Source organism: Balaenoptera acutorostrata, chromosome 13 (genome assembly GCF_949987535.1).
Source record: "Balaenoptera acutorostrata chromosome 13, mBalAcu1.1, whole genome shotgun sequence".
NCBI lineage: Eukaryota > Metazoa > Chordata > Mammalia > Artiodactyla > Balaenopteridae > Balaenoptera > Balaenoptera acutorostrata.
Genome location: NC_080076.1, coordinates 60,680,049 through 60,704,110, shown reverse-complemented (window position 1 = coordinate 60,704,110; position 24,062 = coordinate 60,680,049). Strand labels below are relative to the sequence as shown.

Genomic DNA, 24,062 nt, shown 5'->3' with positions numbered 1-24,062 from the left:
CATGACTCAGCCTCAGAAGTAAAACTGTGGCCGTGGAATAGCCAAGGGTAAGCTGGAATTTCAACCAGCCATTTCTCAGAAAACATGTGATGCTTCCCTTATGGTTTTTTGAATCATTCTCTGGCCCATTTGATTAATGCTGTATCTTTCACTTTTCACCATTTTAATTTCTTTGAACATAAAGGGTACCCTAACCACTCTCCCATCCCCACACCCAATTAAAACAAACTACACAGACTTGCTCATAATACTTGGGCCCACTTCTCTGGGACTCCTTTGCCTGTCCACAGAGTTTCCATTCAGTGCTGAGGTTTAAGTAAAGGCTCCATGTATCCCATCCACAAAGACTTGCTCCATTACCAAAGAAGTGATCAACTTCAAAAGAAGGGAATAAATTTTGTGTGCAGGGAGACTGCTGTATGGGGAATAAGAAATAATCACTTAAGATTCAAATTTGCAAAATTTTGCAGTTTGCTGTCTGCTTTACTTTTCCCTTAAAGCTAGAGGATGATTGACCTTTTCTGATAATTTTTCCACATTCCCCTTCCCTCCCCTCAATCAAACCAAACCTTTTGAGCCCTGTTCACTACTTACAGGAGATTCGCTGACTCCAAAGATGTCTCTGACATCCCTGACAGATTGCTTGTTCTTTTTTCTCATGGTTTGAGTGTAAGTATTATATCTCTTCTTCACTGCAGCTGCTTGGGTTCGAGTCAAAGTAGAGAGCAAGGCTTTGCCATCCTCCTCTTCATCACCCGAGATCAGGGTTGATAAACCTACATCTTGCAACCACTCTGCTTCAAGTTCTCCTTCTGTAAGATGAAGTTACCAAGAGAAGGTTAGAATATTCTGAGATTGGAAGCCATGTATATCTGTAAGTCTGTACACATCAGCGAGTAAGAAATAATCACTAGACAATATATTAAGACCATCGTGGACCTTGAGGACATTATGCCGAATGAAATAAGTCAGACAGAGAAAGAAAAACACCAAACACCATATAATCTCATTATATGTGGAGTTTAAAAACAAAACAAAGCAAAAAGTCTGAGCTCATAAATATAGGGAACAGATTGGTGCTTACCAGAGGCCAGGGGTGGAGGGTGGGCGAAATGGGTAAAGGTGGTCAAAAGGTACAAACTTCCAGTTATAAAATAAAATAAATAAGTCATGGGGATGTCATGTACAGCATGGTAACTATAGTTGATAATGCTCTGTTGCATATTTGAAAATTGTTAACAGAGTAGGATCTTCAAAGTTCTTACCACAAGAAAAAACATTTTGTAACTGTGACAATGGATATTAACTACACTTATTTTGATGATTGTTTCACAATGTATTCAAATATCTAAGCATTATGTTTATACCTGAAACTAATATTATATTGTATGTAAATTAAATCTCAAAAAAATTTAAAAGACCATTCTTTCTCCCATAATAATTGTGGGAACGGCCTATAGGAATGAATAAAAGGTCTGTATTGTATTTTTTTAAATAAGTCAAATTTTTAAAGTATCTTCTAGTAGAGTAAGGTTATTTGGCAGATTTGGGAAGGTAATTTTCCTTACCAGAGAGTTAAATATAAGCCATATCTGAACAGCCAATTTCAAAAAATGATAAAATATGAATATCTAAACTAAAACCATGACAGGAAAAAAAGTGGTTTAATGGCACACAAAAGAATTTTTTAATCACACAAATTCAGGTTCAAATCCCAACCACCATTTACTAACTGAATGACTTTGGAGAGTTTTAAGTTATCTCTAGATCTCGTGTCCTCTTGGCAAAATGGAGGTAATAATAACCAAAGTATTAGGTGGCTATGAGGATTATTTTATTAATGAATTTGTGACAGATGGCAAAAATCTAGAACAGAGTATGTGCTCAATAGATATTCGTTCTCTTACTTTTCTCCTTATTTTGAACATTAGGTAATCTTTCCTTTTCTCAGAAGGCAGCCAGAAAACTTAAAATTCATCATGATGAGGATCAATTGCTATTATAAATTAGATGTGTGGAAATAATAAAGAATTCAGAATAACAACATCATGTAACAGAAAATCCACTGTACACACTATAACATTCTGGGAACTATGCTAAACAGGCATTACCTGAATAAGGTTTCTTTTAAAGAGCAGAATTGACCAGTTAGCAAATACACTATCAAATCATCAGTCCAGAGGCGTTGGACTCTGCTTATGTTATTCTATCACTGTTACATGAACAAAAGCCTTCCCACACGCTTTACAAGAAAATGAGAAAACATTTTAAACTGAATAATAATGAAAATATGAAATATCAAAATTTGTGGGATGGAGTGAAGTCACAAAGGAAAAAGTAAAACTGTCTCTATTCACAAATGATCTCTTTGTTTATGTAGAAAATTCTAAGAAATCTAGTGGTAGACAACTACTGGTAAGTGAATTTAGAAAGGTAATGAAATATAAGGTCAAGTACAAAAATCAATTGTACTGCATACCAGTTGCAAACAATTAAAAAATGAGAGAGGTGAGAGAACAAGAGAGAGACACCCAATTAAAAGAAATAGAAGATTTCACAAAGCAAGATATATGAATGGACAATAAGCAGAGGAAAAAGCGTTTGACATCATTAGTCATTGGTGAGATATAATTACAACCACAGTGAGACACCTCCACACATCCCTAGAATCATTCATGTTAATAAGTCTTAAAACATCAAACACTGCAAAGATGTGGAGCAGCTAGACTTGTCTGTCAGATACTGCTGGGAGGAGCGTGAAGTGGTACAACTACTCTGGAAAAATGCTGGCAGTTTCTTATGTAATTACACATATTCTATGAAAAATACATATATCCAAGAGAAATAAAAAGATATCTCCACCGAAAGACTTCTACAAGATTGTTCACAGCAGCCTTATTCATAACGGCCAAAACTGCAAACAACCATTAACAGTTAAATGTATAGACAAATTATGGCATATTCATACAACAGAATACTGATGTCATGGGTTGAATTGGGTCCCCAAAAAGATACACTGAAGTTCTAACCACCAATACAGGTGAATGTAACCTTATTTGGAAACAGAGTCTTGGCAGGTATAATTAGGATTTAAGTTGAGGTGAGGTCATACCGGAGTAGAGAGGGCCCTTGATCCGATATAGCCAGTGGCCTTATAAGAAGAGGAGGTGAGACACAGACAACAACACAGGGAGTAGGCTACGTGACTACAGAGGCAGAGAATGGCATGTGTTGTCTACAAGCCAAGGAACAGCTAGGATTGCTGGCAACACCAGAAGCTAAGAGAAAGACATGGAACAGATTCTTCCCTACCATCTTCAGAGAGAGGAGGGCCCTGCTGTCCCCTTGATTTTGGACTTCTAGTCTCCAGAACCACAAGAGAACAGATTTCTGTTGTTTTAAGCCACCTAGTTCTGTGGTACTTTGTTACAGCAGCGCTAGGAAACTAATACAAACTATCCCATAATAAAAAGCAATGAAATAGTAATACACCAAATGAATCTCAAAAAATATTATGTTCAGTGAAAGAAGCCCAACCCAAAACTGTATGCTGCAAAAACATCAGAACCTTGGTTGTCTCTGGCTAGGGACAGCAAGTCAGGGGGATGATGAGATTGGGAAAAACCATGAGGAAGTTCTGAGTTGACTGAAATGTTATGTTGATTTGTGTGAGGTTACAGGGTTAGTATTTGTCAAACGTCACTGAACTGCACACTTAAGATCTAGGCATATGCTTCAAGGAAAATAATATCAGTCAAATAAATTTTAAACTCCAGTTAGTAGGTATGCTTTTTGTAGAAGTTTATGTTAGCAAGCCTGAGAATGTTTTCTGTATACTCTAGGCTTGAGCAAATGAAAAAATATATTGAGGAAAGTAAGAACCAGGTTTCTCATTATTGGAGAAGGGGGTTATAAATACAGAAAAATGGAAGACAACAACAAACTTTGTGGTGTTGGATTGGAATTGGAGGTTATCAGTACGAACTTATGATTTTTCATATAGACAGCTAGCTAACTAGTAAGAAAAAAGAAGTGGAGAATAAGAGGTATTTTCCTTTATGTGTCTTTCTGGATCTGAAAAGGCAAAATGTAAGTATGTAAGGAAAAGGAATAAAAATACCCTTCTCTGATGCAGGACAGTTCCCTTGAATGGATTTTCATTAAATCTGTGGTGGGACTTTTTATTTCTAATGCTAAGTGAAATATATTAATTGTGGTACATCTGAACTATTGTTTTTCAGATCTAAGGATAGGCTTGTAGAAAGGGAATAAAGAAAAAAAAAGTTTTTTAAAGTTTCAGTTTATCTTGATAGTTGTCTTGAGGTTAATCACTGGCTAATGAAAACATTCTTAGATACTTACTAAACTACCTTCAGTCTTTCTTATGCATTTACTTGTCGATAGGTAGTACCTGGAGAAGATAACCTATGCTTTTAATCTCAGGTGAGTAATTTTGTACTTTTTGACAATTACGGACAATTATACTTTTTGGGTCCTCAACCTTCTTGTTTAATTTCACTGGAAACTAGTATAATTGACATACCTGACACAGCTTTTATTTGGTGAAGTACTAGATTATCCATTCTCTAAATACATTAATACTAGTACATGCTTCATAGCTAAATATTTTTAATCCAGAATTATGTTGGTAAATTTTTTTTCTGTCTCTCTCTTTTGGTAATTAATGGTCAAGTATACAAATATAAAAGCCATCAAAATGAGAATACTCAATCTGCTAGATGATTATGAATCAAGTCAACAGACGGGTACAGCATCCCTAAGTGGTGATACATAAGGGATCAATTTGGATTGTGTTGACAGCCCTCCTTCAGGTCATGTCACCTTACACAGAAGCCACCCTGAGCCAGACCAGCAGATATAAATCAGTGGGAGCAGGCAGCTGATTTGCCAAATTCTACTGATTCACTTGTTAAACTACTAGTGGAATGATTTCTACCTGCCAACAGAACAAGAGAGCATACAAAGAAAGACAGCACAGGGGAAGACCAATCTAGCACCTCACCATCCAGGGGCTTGGCCTCAGCTGGCGTCTGCTCCTCCTGAACTCCCAGGCTGTTCTCTTTGATACTTTCTATTTCCCGCCAGAAATCCTCCATGGAGGCGCTGTCTATGGAGGCTTGAGAGTTGGAGCGGCTGAATGCCGGGGATTGTAAGGATTCATTGGAGAGCATCCTGCTAATTCTTCGGCAGCGAGAAATGGATTTTCTGAGGAAAGAATAGTATCTGTTAATGAAAATCAGTGTCTCATGTTACAAATCACAAAATTAAATTTAGGTGTGATATCAATGGAGAAATGGAGTTAGTGTGATAGAGAGGGGTTTGAGGGAATAACCTCCAGTCAGCGGTGGCCCCGTCCTTTTCATTCTCTATAATTCATAATGACTTTGTGGCCATGCGGGAATTACCACAAAAATACTTTTTATAACTTTCACACACTCATAAAGTGGGAAGTTGTTCATATTAGTCAAAACATATATAGTAAAAGTTAGCCCCTGTAAAGTATCTAAGGTGATGTCAGAGAAGAGTGAAAAAAGCAGGCTGCTCACATCCAGTGGGGTGGCTACTATTAAACAAACAAAATAAGCATTGGCGAGGATGTAGAGAAACTGGAACCCTTGTTCATTGTTGGTGGAAACGTAAAATGGTACAGCCTCTGTGGAAAACAGCATAGCAGTCCCTCAAAAAATCTAACGGAACTACTGTGATATCCAGCAATTCCACTGACTATACGTACAAAAGAACTGAAAGCAGCATCTTGAAGAGATACATGTACATCCATGTTCATAACAGTGATTCACAACAGCCACAAGGCAGAAGCAACTTAAATGTCCACTGACAGACCAATGGATAAGCAAAATGTGGTCTATTCATACAACGAAATATTATTGAGCCTTAAAAAGAAAGGAAATTCTGACACATGCTACAACATGGAGGAACCTTGAGGACATCATGCTAAGTGAAACAAGCCAGTCACAGAAAAACAAATGCTGTATGATTCCACTTACATGAGGGACCTAAAGTAGTCAAACGCCTAGAGACAGAAAGTAGAATGGTGGTTGTAAGGGTCTGTGGGGAAGGAGGCATGGCGAGTTATTGTTTAACAGGTAGAGAGTTTCAGTTTTACAAGATGAACAAGTTCTGGAGCTGGATGGTGGAGAAAGTTGCACAACAGTGTGAATGTCCTTCATACCACCAAGCTGTAGGCTTAAAGGGGTTAATATGGTCAATTTTAGGTTGCACATTGTACCAGAATTTAAAAACAAATATTTTTAAATTTAAAGATACATTTTTTAAAAGTTGGCTGTCGAGAAAATGAGCTAATGAGAGGAAATAATCCATGACATTAAACGGAAAAACTCTGTATTAGGATGGGGAAGTGGGGCACTGACTCAGTTCAGGGAGAACTGGATCACCACCAAGGGAAAGGTCCAAATGCTTAGGGGGGCAGCGAAGCTCCAGGTATCGCCACCCAGCAGGACCACTGCTAACCTAGCAGACAACAGCTGAACAAGGCACAGAGCAGCTCCATGGGGTACTTTCCTCGTGGGATTGCTGCGAGGACTAAGTGAGTTAGCACACGTAAAGCATTTAGGACATAAAAACATCCAACAGATGTTAGTCTAAAAAACAAGAGACACAGCAGGGGAGACAGATGCCAAAATGCTGGAATTCTGAGAGAGTTTGGAGATTTACATAAAAATAAAATATTTTATGTGCGGTGGTGGATGCGTTAACTAACCTTACTGTGGTAATCATTTAGCAATATATACATACATCAAATCTTCAGGTCGTACTCCTTAAATTTACCCAATGTTATATGTCAATTCTATCTCAATAAAGCTGGAAAATTTTTTAAATGTTTGACTCTATGATATATGATTGACAAATATTACACTTCTTAGGAACAGAATGTTTGATTACATACAACACTTCAGTCTTCAACCAGGAAGAATGACTGAATTACTCTATGCAGTATGATCCTCCGTTCTTATTCTTACATGATTTTTTTTTTTCTTTTTAACTTGCCAGTTGGAGTGTGTATGCAACTCCTCCACGCTTGCTTTCGTCTCCTTGGGTCCAGGTGGAACTGAACCAAAAAGTTGAGACTACTTAACCAATGTGTGGTCAGAGCTGTTTTATCCAAAACAAGAAATCCAGATGGAAAGAGCAATGACATAGTAATGTCCAACCATGGCATTCTGACTCGCTTAGGACAATTCAATTTTGACATTCAGAGCAGCAGTGAATTACTATCAAACTTAGCCATGTCCTAGAGCATATGTAAAGCACACAGATATGCATGAGAGTATGAAAAGAAAGGGGAATAAGAAAAAAATTCCATGTGCTCATATGGTCTATACCTCTAGGAATCCTAGATTTCTCAATCACCTTTAGTATAAATTTCTAGAATTTGATCATTGATCCTGAGACTGTACCAGACTGTAAGTAGTTCTAGTTTTACAGTGAGTTAGCCAACTTATTTTTAAAACTCAGAGCATTTCAGGAAAATATTAGATATCCACTTTTATTTTTTTATTCTTTGCTGTATGATAAAAGTAATTTTATGTCACTTTGATAACTGGGTGATAAGAGTTCTTCACTGAATTCTTTAGTTTGACAAGACAGACATATTCTTGTGGTTGAAATACATAGGAAATCAACACAGGTTATGAAGGCAGTTACTGCTCCCTTTATTATTTTTAGGCTCTTCAGCCTTTTCTCTTTTGAAAACCACTAACGAATTCATAGAATTATAGTATATAAACATCTACTTCTGTGAAACTGTAATCAATTACCACTGCTCACACAGCCTACTGCCCTCCGTGTACCATATTCAGGAAAAAGTATACAGATGCCCAAAACTTTCTCTAGTTCCAGTTTTTTTTTTTAGGTTTATTCTTTTAAAATGAATATGACTTGTAAAAAATTAACAGTCTTAATAGATGACATGGACTAAGTTTTTAAAAATTATAAGGTGGTATATTATAAGCATAAAAGTTTAAGTAATACACAATTTATAAAGTGGAAGCTGAAGGTTTCTTCCCATCTGTATCATATCATATTGTTCTATAAGGTGCTTTGCTTTCCCCACTCAAAAACATGTCATAGGTATCTTTTCCATGCCAATACAGAGATAACACCTCAATGGCTGCATGGAACAGCACCATTTATCTTAGAAATTAAGAAAACATGCAGGGCTTCCCTGGTGGCGCAGTGGTTGAGAATCTGCCTGCTAATGCAGGGGACACGGGTTCGAGCCCTGGTCTGGGAAGATCCCACATGCCACGGAGCAGCTGGGCCCGTGAGCCACAACTACTGAGCCTGCGCGTCTGGAGCCTGTGCCCCGCAACGGGAGGGGCCGCGATAGTGAGAGGCCCGCGCACCGCGATGAAGAGCGGTCCCTGCACCGCGATGAAGAGTGGCCCCCACTTGCCGTAACTAGAGAAAGCCCTCGCACGAACCGAAGACCCAACACAGCCAAAAATAAAGAAATAAATAAATAAAGTAGCTATAAAATTAAAAAAAAAAAAAAAAAAAAAAAAAGAAAACATGCAGATATACCTAAGCACTGAAAATGTTTGGAAAAGTGAGACATTTGGGAAATATTAAGTGAATCTTAGAAGATGAGGAGCATATATATTTAGGGCTAATAATGATTATTTTAGTTACAGCACGGTTTCTTACTCATGCAAAGGGAATACTGGTAGAATCTCAGAGAAGAGATCTTCATAAACTTCTGCTGGGAGCAGGAGGGCCAGAGGTGAAATACAGGTCATGAACATCTGCGTAACACACTGGTTTCATCTGAGACAATCCACCCAAAGAATCCTTTAATTGCAATGGTCAACTATTTATTTTGGCAAATAAGTCAAACAGCATTTTTGGGATAAGCACATTTGGAAGAGTTCTCATTTTTTTAGTTAGGGATCCAAATATTTCCCCCTTCACCCCAGGGTAGAGTAGGCACCATGACCTTCCAGTCTTAAAGTATTACGTAATTGTGATGCTTGGGCTCATCCAGCACTTTGATGAGCCCCACAGCTTCAAACCTCACCATATTAGGATAAACAGAGCTTCAGCTTCATCAGCTGTTTGTCATTTTTTATTCCAAAACAATACCAGGAAAACACTACATGAAAAACAGAATGCAACTGTTACACAGCATTATATAGCAACTTTTGTTGGGAAAACACCATTAGGTGTGTGGGGTTTTTTTAGCCACGCCGTGCGGCATGCAGGATCTTAGTTACCGAGACCAGGGATTGAACCCGTGCCCCCTGCAGTGGAGGCACGGAGTCTTAACCACTGGACCTCCAGGGAAGTCCCAAAACACCATTAGGTTTAAAATTAGATTTAAGTGGATGATAATTACCATAAATTCAAAGTGGCATTAATAAAAAAATTAAAAAAAAAGATTTTACTATTCCATTTTCCCCTCCGTAATGTTTTTAGAAATACCTTATATTATATTTTAATGATTACTGGAGATGCTACAACTTCCGAACAATGCAAATAACGTATAAGAGTTTAATTCTCCCTCCACCCCTTATTATATTACTATTGTCATACATGTTGCTTCTTCACATGTTTACACCCCACAATGGTTATTATTTTTGTTTCTTTTAAAAAGTCAATAATCTTTTAAAAAATTAAATAAGTAGTCTTTTATGTTTATCCTTTCTGGTGCTCTTCATCCTTCCTGCATGTCCATGTATCCATAACAGATCATTCTAATCAGTTTTGAGAACCTCCTTTGGTATTTCCTCTCTTTTTCTTTAGCATTTCTTGTACTATGGATCTGCTGGCAACAAATCCCCTCATATTTCTTTCTGAATATGTCTTTAATTCACCTTCATCTTTGATGAATATATTTCCTGGGCATAGGACTCTAGGCTGGCAGATTTACTGTTGTTTTTATAATACTTTTAAAGATGGCATTCCATTGTTTTCTGTATTCTGATGAGAAGTCAATTATAACTCTTACTGACATTCTTCTAAATATAATGTTCTTCCTCTGTAACTGCTTTTAATAGATTTTTTTCCCTTTATCTTTTGTTTTTAGAAGCTTAATTATAAAATGCCTAGATTGTTTTATTTGTATTTATTCTACTTAAGGTTTACTGAACTTCTTGAATCTGTGGGTAGATGTATTTCATCAACTTTAGGGTAGTCATCCATTTTCTCTTCAAGTATTTCTTCTGTCCAACTCTCTCTCTCCTCTTCTTCTGGAACTCCAATAACACAACCATTTGATATTGTCCCAAATGTCCTTCACGATATGTTTGTTTACCCTCCAACCCTCACCCCTTGTACTTCAGTTTAGGGAATTTCTACTACCCTGTCTTCAGGTTCACTTTTCTTTTCTTCTATGTGCCCAGTGCTAGTTAAGACCATCCAATGAATGCTTCAATTCTGATACCATGTTTTTTCATATCAAGAATGTCCTATTAGTTCCTTTTGAAGATTCTATCTCTCTGTTGACATTATTCATCTTTTATCCCTTTTATCTGTCTTCTTTTTAACATACTTATTATTGTTATTTAAAAGTTCTTGTCTCTTAATGCCAACATCTGTGCTGTCAGTGCATCTGCTAATATTGATAAAAAAAAAAAGTCAATTGTTTATGGATCATATTTTCCTTTTCTTTTACAAATCTCACAATTTTTTGTTGACTTTGTTTTTAAAAGAACTCTAGAAAACTGGAGTAAATAGTAATTTCCCCAAGAAGGGTAAGCTTTCTGTCTGGTAGTTGAAATGAGGTACAGATCACTTCAACGCATTTAAGGAGCTGAGGTGGGTCTGGGCTGAGCTGCAACTTTAATCAGTTTTAGGTTACCTCTGATTCCAAATGCTTTGAGGGGGTTGATCTGTCCTGTGTGTATTACAGGTCCCTCCCTCAACAGGGCTTTGGGATAAACACCACAGGACTACAGGAATTGCTCTCTACTTTAGAGCCTAGCCACGAGCCTCCTGTGTTGTTGGGCTCTCAGCAAAATCCCAATGGGGAGAGTTGTCAGATGTGGAGAACTAGCTCTGCATTTGGGGCTTCGACAGATTCCAACCTTTTGCGCCAGCGCAGGCAGCCCCATGGGTGTCTCCTCTCCCCCATAGAGTCCTTCTGCCAAGGGAGGTGTGATCTTCTGCCCAGCAGTGCACAGACTCAGGGAGAGACACACACTGAAGTGACTGCTGGGCTCTGCCCACCTAGGAAGAGCTCTTGCCTCCCTGGAACTGAGTTCCTTTAGACTTCTTTGTGTCCACAGCTCTCCATTATAAACAGCTTTAAAACATATGATTTTACATGCATCGTCTCTTCTCTAGTTGCAACAGTGAGAAAGATAATCGGCCGCAACCTAGTCTGTGTTCTAACTGGAAATGGAACTCCCACAGAACACTGTAAACACATCAAATATTTTTTAAATGCTGCATCTACTAATGAACTGCTTGCTCTGTCTAACCACAAGTTCAATTGTTCTGAGTATATTCCACAGAATATTTCAAAAAGACATACTTCTTGCTAAGAAATACTCTGTGGCCTTTATTATTTCTTATTTTATAAAGAATTTCACATGAAACAATTTACTATCATACATATTCCATCATTTGATCCTTACCTTAACCTCCTGAAGTAGTCAAAGCAAGTATTATACATCTCAGTATACAGTGAGGGAAACAGTTACAGAGAGTATAGTGAAGACACATTAACTTCCCACCACAATTACAATAAAATGCATATTCTTTTCTATGACATCATAGCCCAGCATGTTCTGTCCTCAAACATCTTATCCAGTCTCACCTTATATCACTCTCCCCTAGCATTAGCACCAGGCCTGCTAATCTTTTCTCAGTTTCTCTAAAAAGTCAAGCTCTTCCTTCCCTTAGGAAATTTTCTCTTACCGTTTTTTTTCTGCTTGGAACATTCTGTCTATTTCCATGGCAAGATGCTTCTCATCATTCAGCTCCTAATGTAAATGTCGCCTCCTCAGGGGATCTTTTCCCGGCCACCCTAACATAGCATTCCTCCAATTACCCACCATCTCAGCTTTCTGCATTTCCTTCTTCTCACTCATCAACAACATATACTTTATCTATTCACCTACTTCATTTTTGGGAACTATTTTTCCCACTAGAATATAGAGCAACCGTGTCTGTCTTATTTACACAGTATCTGACCAATAGCAGGAACTCAGAAATATTTCCTGAATGAATGACTAGGGACAGTGAAGCCAGGACATGAATTCACACCTTTTCAATTCTTTCCAAATACTTTCCCTACAGTAATCCTTCTTAATTTCAAACGTCTCCTCAGGTATTTGTGTATCTGTGTATAGCTCTACATATTTTTATACCAGGGAAGGAATATAGTATCGTGATTTAGAGAAAAACTCTGAAGACAGCTGGTCCAGATTTGAATGTGGGCTCTGCCACTTCCTAGATCTACAACCTTGAGCAAGGAATTGAACCCTTGGGCCTCCATATCCTAATCTGTAAAATGGGAATATTAATCACATACATGCCCTGGGTTATTATGAGGATTAACTGAGTAAATATATGTAAAATGCATGGCACATAGTAATCCCATGTGCTATTACTATAATTTAACTAATTTGTTGGCATGCCTATGGCTAGGTTTAAGGTCAGGCTAAAATGGGTGGTAAAATATCACAGCAGCACTAAAATTTACTAGGAATATAATGAGATAAATAAAACTGCATTTATCAGAACTCGTCTCTGATCCAACCCCACTCCCAAGCCTTGTTTCTCCAACTCCCTTAGGCCAGAAGCGACCATCTGACACAATTCTGGCCAAGTCACATAAGAAAAATCCCTCTCCATGGTTTCAGTGTAATCTTTTATTTTCCTCATATAGGTGCTATCTCTTTCTCTTTCTACCTCTCCCTTACTGGAATGTAGACAAGATGACTGGTGCCTCAGCAGCCATCTTGCAACCATGAGAAAAAAGCCATGAAAATTGTAGTGATCAGCCTTGATATTATTGAGTCTCAGAAATAACATCAGATGCTGCCTATACTCTGGACTTCCGGAAATGTGAGAAAAATAAACTCCTATTTTTAAAAACTACTCTAATCTCTGTTGTTGTTATTGCTACTTGCAGTCCAAATGATTCCTAAGTGATATACCTAGAAGAAATACTTTAATAAGTCATTTGGGGTGGGGTAAGATGAGACACCATCTCCATCCCACTAAGGAGACTATTCAAGTAAGATTAGACAGTCAGTAACCTGCCTCCTAAAGGAAGGTGGAATCTAATGTAATGATTTTCCATTTTAAGGGTGACCAAATTATTAGCCCAACCCCAGTCTTGGTCTGGTCTTGATCAGTACACTATGGTGTTAAACTTCATTCCTGCTAAAGATCTCCCTGCCTGAATATGCAGGGAATATATTCACATTGTTCTCAAATCAAACATATTCCAAACATTTTAGGAAGAATATATCAAAATCAAAGATTTCCCCTTCTCTTTCTGAAAGAATAAGACTGCATTCCCCACTGTCATTATCACTGAATGAGGCCGGTGGCGGCACAGCATGACCATCTAGAGAAATCATCTTGGACCCTGACGGCAGTGGGCCTGTGCAGCAGGGTTCTTGCAAGAGAAACCTCTCGCTCTCTGGGACACACGCTGGGTACAGTCCCAGTAATGCTGCTGCCTGCCCTCTTAGCTTCCTGGGGAGGCTGCTCAGCAAGAGAAAGAAAGGGGACAAATCCCTTGTTTTCAGGCTCTGGCTTCTCCATATCTTTGGATTCTAACAGGCTTATAAACAAGCTCAAGTTGGATGTCTTGGAAAAAGCACTTGAAAGGCAATGGTGATAAAAAAAGAAGCTATGGTTTCAGATTAACAGACGCAAGAACACAGAGGAGTTTCCCGCTCTTTCTCAGGCTCCCTGACTCGGTCTTTCACTATCGTTCTGGCATCCTCTCCTTCGCATCCTGCCAGCCCAGTTCTCTCTTCTGTTCCTGGCCTTCCTCAGCCCTCCTAGGGGAATGAGGAGAAAGCTGATGAAGCTTTTCCTTCAAAAGGTAAACAGGTCTGCCTGAACCTCTCTGTTGGCAGAAAAAGATACAGAAAAATGTGTTTGTAGATTAAGGGGAGGCTTAAAACAGCAAACAAACCTCAGTCACTCGGCAGGGAATATTTGAAATGGTTTTGAAAGCTAGAATTCTTTTTAACCAATTCAGGTTCACAGCAGCAATTAAATCCTCATGCAGCCGTGTATCACCTCTGGGCACAGGCACTGGGCTAGAAATGGGAAAAGTGAGAATGAAGAAATAATAACTTCCAACTATTATACACTGAACTCCAGTATTTACAAAGGAGGGGGCTCAAATGGGGCCACAGGCTCTGCTGTAAGAGAGAATGACAGACCCTTTTCCTGGAGGTGGGAGGAGGACAGCAGGCTTTTCTGTACTTCTACCGTGAAAGGAAAGCAACTCCACATGCTTGACTTTGAAGGAAAGTAACCTGTTATGTTCTGTCTACTGCTCTACCAAGAAAAGCCACTAACTAAAATCAGTGCTTGTACAGTTACCACTTAAGTATAATACATCACTTATATGGACACATACAAACACACACATGACAAAACCAAAATATAATGGTTCTTAAGTTTCCCCTACTTTGGCTGAGGGGAGGGAGGGGTAGAGAGTGATTGCTAATGGGTGTGGGGTTTCTTTTTGGAATGTTGAACATGTTCTGGAATTAGTGGTGATGGTATCACAACCTTGTGAATATACTAAAAACCACTGAACTGTATACACTTTAGAAGGGTGAATTTTATGTTATATAAATTATATCTCAATTTTTTAATTGTATGAGAAAAAGATCACCTTTCTTTTTTTTAAATTTCGATAATTACCAGTGTTTTGACACTGACAATACAAAACCCTGGTGAGGATGTGGAGCAGGAAGAATTCTCGTTCCTTGCGGGTAGGAATGCGAAATGGTACAGCCACTTTGGAAGACAGTTTGGTGGTTTCTTGAAACTCAGCACACTCTTACTGTAAATCCAGCAATCGCTCTCTCCTCAGTATTTACCCAAAGGAGTTGAAAACTTATGTTCATACAAAAAGCTGCACATGGATATTCATAGGAGTTCTATGTTCATAACTGACAAAATGTGGAAGCCACCAAGATGTCCTTTAGTAAGCGAATGGATAAACAGTGGTATATCCAGATAATGGAATATTATTCAGTGTTAAAAAGAAATGAGCTATCAAGCCATGTAAAGACATGGGAGAATCTTAAATGCATATTACTAACTGAAAGAAGATAATCTGTAAAGACTACATACATACTGTATGATTCCAGCTGTATGACATTCTGGAAAAGGCAAAACTATGAAGACAGTAAAAAGATCAGTGGTTACCAGGGCTTGGGGGCAGCAGGGGAAGTGGAAGGGGGAAAGGAAGGATGAACACGTGGAACATAGAGGATTTTTAGGGCAGTGAAACTTTTCTGTATGATACCACACATTTGTCCAAACCCCCAGAATGTAAACTATGGACTTTGGGTGATTATGATGTGTCAATATAGGTTTATCAATTGTAACAAATGTACCACTCTGGTAGAGGGGTATTGTTAATGGAAGAGGCTGTGCACGTGTGGGGCTGGGGGCATATGGGAAATCTCTGGTCCTTCCCCTCAATTTTGCTGTGAACCCAAAACTTCTCTAAAAAGATAAAGTCTTCTTTTTTTTCAAAGAAAAGTACTTGGGAATTTCAAACTAAAGGCAAACTTAGGAAAATGCAAAAAACAATCAAATTTGCAAAAATACCCATGGGTTTAGAAAGAAAGAAAGAAAGGAAAGATTCTTCTATGAAAAGCTACTGGCTGCTTTGAGCAAAGAATAACAATCACAGATGGGAAATGGTCCTAGCTGCTCAAATAATAATCATCTAAACAAGAGACAGGATGAAATGTCTGCTACGCAGGCAAAGGAAATCACCGAGTGTGAATGTTTTACGTTCTCTGTTTTAAAACTAGTATGCAGTTTATGAGCCTGATGTATACATTGATTTTGGTGAAGCTCAGTCAATCCCACAAGTGACTCTTATCACATTATCCTTAAGGATAAGTTAAAATTATGAGTGGAAGACTAGTTTGGTGACACCTAATTATTGCTCAGAGGCTCATATTTTTTTTATTAAATTAGGAGATGCCCAGGAAAGAATCTATAAAACAGAATATGAACAGAAAGCAGCTTTCCCTTGCTCTTTAATAGATTTCTATCCTTTATCCATTCAGCGACACGTGTCACTATAAGAGTCTTGGTGATCTATATGCTTTGTGCTTCTGAGATTACTCTTCTCCACGTAACCTGGATAAGTAATTCTTAAAGGATGTCTTTTAATATCAAATGTAAACTACATATTCCCTCTATTTTTCAGTACCAAATAGCAGCATATATTTTTATTACGTAGTTTTGAGGAGCCTGCCGTGGCTGGTATTGCTATGTCTGACTTTCAAAGTAATTAAACAGATGAGTCCGCCATTCTGGTGTCTACTGAGGGTCTGCCTTTGTTTTCCAGCTCCCTGTGTGCCTCTCTGGTGCTGTGATGATTTGCTGGAATGCAACCACTCAACCTCTGTTTCCTTCACATCCCTGGTCTGTATTTATTACCATTATTACCCAGCCATTAATGCTCAGCCACGCAATGTGAATATGTTCTTCTACTGCATCCTTGTACTGTTTTTCAATTTCCTTTGTCTGTTGCCTCTCTCCAGCTCCAAAAATTCAGTAATAGCAGGACGGAAGCACAAATAGGATCTCTGGGAGTATCAGGCAGTCCCACATGATCATTCTCATGTGGATGGGCCTTAAAGAGCTCTGTGGTCCATCCCGACAAGGCTTTCCCTGAAGTGGGACTGACCTTCTTCCCCACGGGGCACTGGAATCAGCTCAGCTTTAAACTATTTGGTATAGACTCCAAAGTAGAATATAAATCCAATTTATCATATTCTGACAGGAGTTGGCCATTTGGATGAATAATTATCCAAATTGATTTCTCTTCTTTCGCAATATACTTTTCCACACTCAGACTCATTCCATGATGGCTTTAATTCCACAGCATCCATTTGAGCAATAACCATTTTGTATTCCATTTGTTTTCACTGTCTAAGTTTAAGACAGCTGTTTCCTAACTTCCCTACAAACAGCTTTGAATTGGAGAGCCACAACTAGGATTTCCAATGAAACAGAGGATCCTAGAATTGGAGAGCTAAGAGGGAATCTGAGAAATGCCAAATAAAACACCACGTTTTAAAGATAAGAAAAATGAAGCTCAGAGAGGTCAAGCAACTCACCCAAAATCACACAGCTAATTACTGAGAACTAGAACTGCAAACTTGGCCTCCTGATGCCTTATTCCATGCTCTTTCCCCCCTGACCACCAGTCTCCTAATTCATTTATGCTTTATTCTTCACCCACTCACCAAAATAAATAAATAAATAAAGCTTCACATTTTCACATTAGAGATTATCCTCTTTGTCCCATTAATGTATTTCTTAAAGAGCACATGATAAAATAATCAAGTGGATAATATTTTTATCATTAAATATGTTGGAAATTATGTCCCCAGTCAGTTTTCATTAAAGAACAAAGAGCGCTATATGCAAAAGTGTCCCACAAAATAAAGATTTTTAAAAAAACAAAGTTCTCTGAAAATCTGAAAGTGAACTAATAAAATCGGCAAGTATAGCAGACCAAATACACCAATTATCTAAGTTGTATATAAAATATAGACAGATAACACACATTAAAAAAACAACTGCTATATATCCAATATAAAAGTAATATATTAGCACTATTAAACATAAATCACATTTTTAATTTATCCATTGCTTGGTATATTAGAATATATTAAAATCTATTGAAATAGTGTCAATAATTCATTCTATTTTAAAACCATTCAAGGTAGTAGAAGCTAAGACTCCCATTTTACTCAGCTTTCCTTCTGGCACATAGAGACAATTCCCAGGTGTCATAGCCAGGTTAAACTAAAATACATTCTAAATTCACATTTTTGTTACTGTTGCTATTGGTAATCATCATCATCATCATCATCACCATCATCCGATTGAAGGCATTTTAAATTAGTACTCTACTTCACCCTCTCCAATTTACTCAAAACACTCTTCATCGCCAGATAAATTCCTTGAGCAAATCAAAGAGCCAGCAGTCAGAGCACTTCACACTCTCTAAATGCCATAAAAACAACTGCTGGGACTAGGGTCCTCAAAGTCCTTCTCACAGCATGACAAAGAAAAGCACAGACTGGTAACCTGAATGCCCATGTTAAAAGTGAACTTTGGAAAGACAAGAGCTGTAAGTTTCCCCAAAAGAGAATCAAATAACTAGTTTAACAATGGCTGACACTTCATGTGGTGGGGCTCTGAAGATCTCCCCGCACTGGAGATGAATGGCTTTAGTAGCTCAGTATCTGACCCCTGACAGCAAATCCAGAATGGCAGGATCTACAAAGTGAAACTGCTCCAGGAATTGGCATAGAGGTTGCCTTGACTCTTTGGTTAAACACCTATCAGGGCTGCATAAGTTAAACCTTTGCAAGAACTGGTAAAAATTAACTCCTGAGGAAAGAACCAGGGAGCTATAACCCCCAAAATTTCCAGAGTTCAAACAAAGCCAGGAATGTGTGTATGTACATTGGTGTGTATACTAAAAATTCATCAAGTGAACTTCTGCTTTCAACCATGACAAAGTTTCAGACATCACACCAGGCAGAGTAGGGATATGATAGAATCCACAGGACATACAGTAGAAACCTTAGAAGTCTCTTGTCGTAATAGTAAAGTTTGCCCTAGCTAGAGGCTACTCTAGAATGCACTCACCACCCCCCTGCAAAATCAACAAATAACTGTCTGCCAAAATAAAACTGTACACTCTTTAAAGAAATACAACAAAATATACCAATATGCAACCTAAAATTAACAAGTTTAAGTAGCTAAGGAAAATTAAGATATATGAAGAAGGAAGAAAAAGTGACTCATAACGAGAAGAAAATCAGTCAGTAGGAAGACAGAAATAATATAATTAGCAGAAAAAAATGTTAAAACAGCTATAATAAAAATACTCAAAATACTTAAGGACCTAAAATAAAAGATGAACATAATGCAGAAAGAAGTAGAAAATATAAAAGATGAAATTTCTATACATAAATAATATAATATGTGAAATAAAACATTCACTGGGTGGAATAAACGACAGATTAGACACTGAAAAAAATCAGTGTAAAGAGAAACAAAGAAAAGGATATCAGCAAACTTCATGTTAAAAACAATACAATCCAAAAGACAGCAGAGCAGTAGCTTTAAAATACTTGAAGAAAAAACTATCAATCTAGAATTATATACTCAGTGAAAATATCTTCAAAAATTAAAGGGAAACTAAGTTTTTATTTCAGACATAATAAAGTTGAAAGATTCATTAGCAGTAGAACTTTCCTGCAAGAAATGTTAATGAAAATCCTTCAAGCAGAAGGAAAATAATACCAGATGGAAATATGGATCTATACAAAGGAATAAGGAGCATAAGAAATGGTACCTATAGGGATAAACACAAAACTTTTTAACTTATTACTTAAATCTCTTTAAAGGTTAATTGATTGTTTGAAACAAAAATAATATAACATTTCATGTTAATAATATTAATATATAATATAATATATAATCAAATGATAATATAATTAATTGAAGGTAGATTATGATAAGTTAAAGATTAAAATATGTAGTTAAAGCAACTGCCAAAATACACAAAGAACTAAGTAAAAAATACTTGATTTATCCAAAAGCCCCCCAAAAAGGAAAAAAAGGATAAAAAATAAAAACACAAAAAATATATAAAAATAGTAGATTTACACCCAATCATATCACATTAGAGTGTAAATGGTTTAAACCTCCCAATTAAATGCAGATTGTCAGGTTAGATTAATAAGCAAGACACACACACACACACAAAAAAACCCAGTGTTGCCAAGGAGTCCACTTTATATGCAAAGACACAAATAGGTTAAAAGCAAACGGATAGAAAAAACACCATGCTGAAAAAAAAATCAAATGAGAGCTGAGTGGCTATATTAACATCAGAAAATTTGATTACAGAGCAAAAAATACCACTAGAAGTTAATGGAATCATTTTCTAATAACAGAAAAGTCAATCAAGAAGAAATAAGACTCAAAAATATACAAACAGCTTATGCAGCTCAATATCAAAAAAACAAACAACCCAATCAAAACAATGGGGGAAGATGTAAATGACATTTCTCCAAAGAAGACATACAGATGGCTAAAAAGCACATGAAAAGATGCTCAACATCACTAATTATTAGAGAAATATAAATCAAAACTACAATGAGGTATCACCTCACGCTGATCAGAATGGTCATCATCACAAAATCTACAAACAATAAATGCTGAAGAGGGTGTGGAGAAAAGGGAACCCTCCTGCACTGTTGGTGGGAATGTAAATTGGTACAGCCACTATGGAGAACAGTATGGAGGTTCCTTAAAAAACTGAAAATAGAGCTACCATGTGATCCAGCAATCCCACTCCCAGGCATATATCCAGAGAAAACCATAATTCTTTTCAAGTATACACAGAACATTTACCAATATAGACATTATTTGGTCCATAAAACAAATGTCAATAAATTTAAAAGAATTCAAGTCATATAAACATGTTCTTTGACTACAATGGAATTAAATTAGAAGTCCATAGCAAAAACGTATGTGGAAAATCCTGGAAATTTTTGAAACCAAATAACACACTTCTAAATAACCAATGGGTCAAAACAGAAAGCAAGATGGAATTAGAAAGTATGAAAACATTAAAACTACAGCATCACAAAAGTTTTGGAATACAGCAAAAGCAGTGGTTGGAGGGAAATTTATAGCACTAAACACCTATATAGAAAAGAAAAAAGCTACCCAACCAATGACTTCAGCTTCCACCTTAAGAACTAGAAAATGAGCAAATTAAACCCTAATAAGCAGAAAACAGAAAAAAGCAATTAAATAAGAAACATAAAAATAATAGAGCAAATCAATGAAACCAAATGTTTGTTCTTTGAAAGATCAATAAAATTAACAAACCTCTATCTAGACAGATTAGGGAAAAAAGAGAAGTCAAAATTAGCAATATCAGGAATGAAAGAGTAACATCACTACACATTTTACAGATATTAAAAGGATACTATAGGAATATTATAAACAACTTTATGCCAATAAGCTCAACAACTTAGATGTAAAGGACAAATTTCTCGTAAGATACAACCTACCAAAGCTCACTCAAGAAGAAATAGATAACCTGAGTGGTCTTATCTTTACTAAATAAATTGAATTTGTAGTTAAACACCTCCCCACAATGAAAACTCCAGGTTCATATGGCTTCACCAAAGAATTCCACCAAATATTAAAAAAAAGAAATAATACCAATTCTACACAAGCTCGTTCAGAAAATTAAAGAGGAGGAACCTTTACTAACTCATCCTATGAGGCTGGCATTACCCAAATACTGAAACAAGACACATACTACAAGAAAAGAAAACAGACCAATGCACCCCCCCCCACCCATGTACGTAGCTGCAAACGTTCTTAACAAAATTTTATCAAACCAAATCCAAGAATATATAAAAAGGATAATACACCATGACCATTTAAAAATTGTTAATCCATTTAATTCATCTAATTTATCATATTAACAGAGTAATATGATCATGTAATAAATGCAGAAAAAGTATTTGACAAAATCCAGCATACATTCTTGTTAAAAAAAAAAAAAACTCTTAGGAAATTAGGAATAGAAGTAAAGGGCATCTAGGAAAAACAGCTAATAGCATATTTAATGGTGAAAGACTGAATGCTTTCCCTCTGAGATCAAGAAGATCTGGATGACTGCTCTCACCACTTTTATTCAAGATTGTACTGGAGATTCAACCAGTGCAGAAAGAAGTAGACTATATTTAAATACAGATATCATAATTGTCTATGTAGAAAATCCTATAGAATACAGAAAAAAAAGCTACTAAAACTAACAAATAAGTTTAGCAAGGTCACAAGGTAAAAATCAATATTACACAAAAAGCAGTTGTATTTCTATGTACTAACAGTGAGCAATTAGAAATCAATATTTTAAAACAATATCTTTTATAATTGCATTAAAAATGTGAACTACTTAGGAGAATAAATCTGAGAAAAGATGGGCAAGGCCTGTACACCGAAAACCACAAACATTGCTGAGAGAAATTAAAGCCCTAAATAAAGGGAGAGACGTGACTTGTAAATGGATTTGAAGATTCAATACTTTAAGATGTCAATTCTCCCCAAATTGATCTATAGAGTTAATGCAATCTCAATCAAAATTCCAGTCGGATTTCTTTGTAGAAATTGACAAGCTTTCTAAAGTTCATATGGAAATATAGAAAACCTCGAATAGCCAAAACAACTGTGGGAAAAGGAAATCAGAATACTTATGTTACCTAAATTCAAGACTTATAAAGCTACAGTAGGAAGCAATATAGTAGTGCCATCAAATAGATACACAGATCAATGAAACAGAACAGAGTCCAAAAAATATACCCACAAACATGTTATCAATTGATTTTCAACAAAGGTGCAAAGGGATTCAGTGGGGAAAGAATAATCTTTTCAATAAGTTGTGCTGGAACAAATAAAGAACCATAATCAAAACAAAAACAAAAACAGAAACAACTTCCATCTTCCATTCTATATAAAAAAATTAACTTAAAATGGGTCATAGAGCTAAAATGTAAAACCTAAAACCTTTTAAAACCTTTAGAAACCTTTATGTTTCTAGAAGAAAACGTAAAGAGAAAATCCTTGTGACTTTGGGTTAGGTGAAGATTTCAAAGATAGGTCACAAAAAGAAGACTTGAACACTTTACCAAAGAAGAAAATTGTACACATCATTGAGAGAAAAATGAGATGTTTTACAGACTAAGAATTGAAGTACCACTGTCTCTGATATTATCCCTGATCTTACCAGAGGAAAATTATCTGCCAGCATATGCCACTTACATTCTTGTTTTACACTGACTTGAAGATAGGACTCACCTCAACTGTTCGATTTTAAACTTGAAATTAGAAATTATATCAGATTTATTTTGACATCTCTCAGTCTATCACAGGTCCTGGCATGATGCCTGCTTCATTGATGCAAGTGTTAAGTGCATAAAGGTAGATGAATTGTAGGTATATATGGAAATCCTTTTGTAAGTGAATGTTTTATTGAAGAAACACGTTGCAGAAAATTATTTTGTAAGTTTAATAATTTTATAATTTCTTTTTTATGTGTTCTAGAAAAGTTTGAATTTCATTAAGGAAAATAAGTACCTATCTTCTTCCTCCTTCCAAATTTAAGACTTTTCCTTTAAACTCAAGGTTGCATTAAAAAAAAAAAAAAACCAACTTGTTTTTAAAAACCATTATCTGAAGTTAATCACTATTCTCTAATTTCCTTTCTCTCACAGACCTCCAAGTTGTAGAAATCGGTTCCAGGCAGTGCCAGCTCCTAAAAGATAACAAAGCTATGCTATTATGGAAGCAAAGAGGAAACAGAAGACTGGGGAGAGGGAGGGGAAGAAATACCACACAAACTTTCATGGAAATCCAGTGTCCTTGAGTTGCAGGTATTGCCCCAGAGACAACTGCCAGGATGCTTCTGGCCTCAAATGACATTCTGAAGAAAGGCAGATGCCTCAGCTATGAGAGCCTCGGGAGAGCAGGGATCTGTGAGTTGACAGCCATCTTTTCTTTTCCAGTCTCACAGTGACAGAGAACAAACTCCAAAAAGCATCAAAGTGATCTAGGTTTTTCCATTTCTAAAGTCTTGCTTCAGGTGGGGCACACTGATGCCAAAGAAAAAATAAAGGCCATCTGCCACAGAGCAGGACAGATTTTGAAAGTGGATACAGCTAACAACAGAAAGCCAGCCTCACATAATGCCTGAACAGTAACAAACAAACAGGCAGGGACCAAGTAGA

At 36.8% G+C, this 24,062-nt stretch overlaps 1 protein-coding gene across 8 annotated transcripts in view; it reads right to left on the bottom strand.

Moving 5' to 3' along the window:
- Positions 1-24,062, bottom strand: part of ARHGAP28 (Rho GTPase activating protein 28) — a 163,976-nt gene that overhangs the window by 71,625 nt on the left and 68,289 nt on the right. For all 8 annotated transcript variants that reach the window (XM_007196178.2, XM_057527217.1, XM_007196181.2 and 5 more), the window contains 2 exons: positions 5,024-5,226; positions 595-812 (listed from right to left, as the gene is read on the bottom strand). In XM_007196178.2, coding sequence (XP_007196240.2) covers positions 595-812; positions 5,024-5,226 — 421 coding nt within the window. The remainder of the gene's footprint in view (positions 1-594; positions 813-5,023; positions 5,227-24,062) is intronic.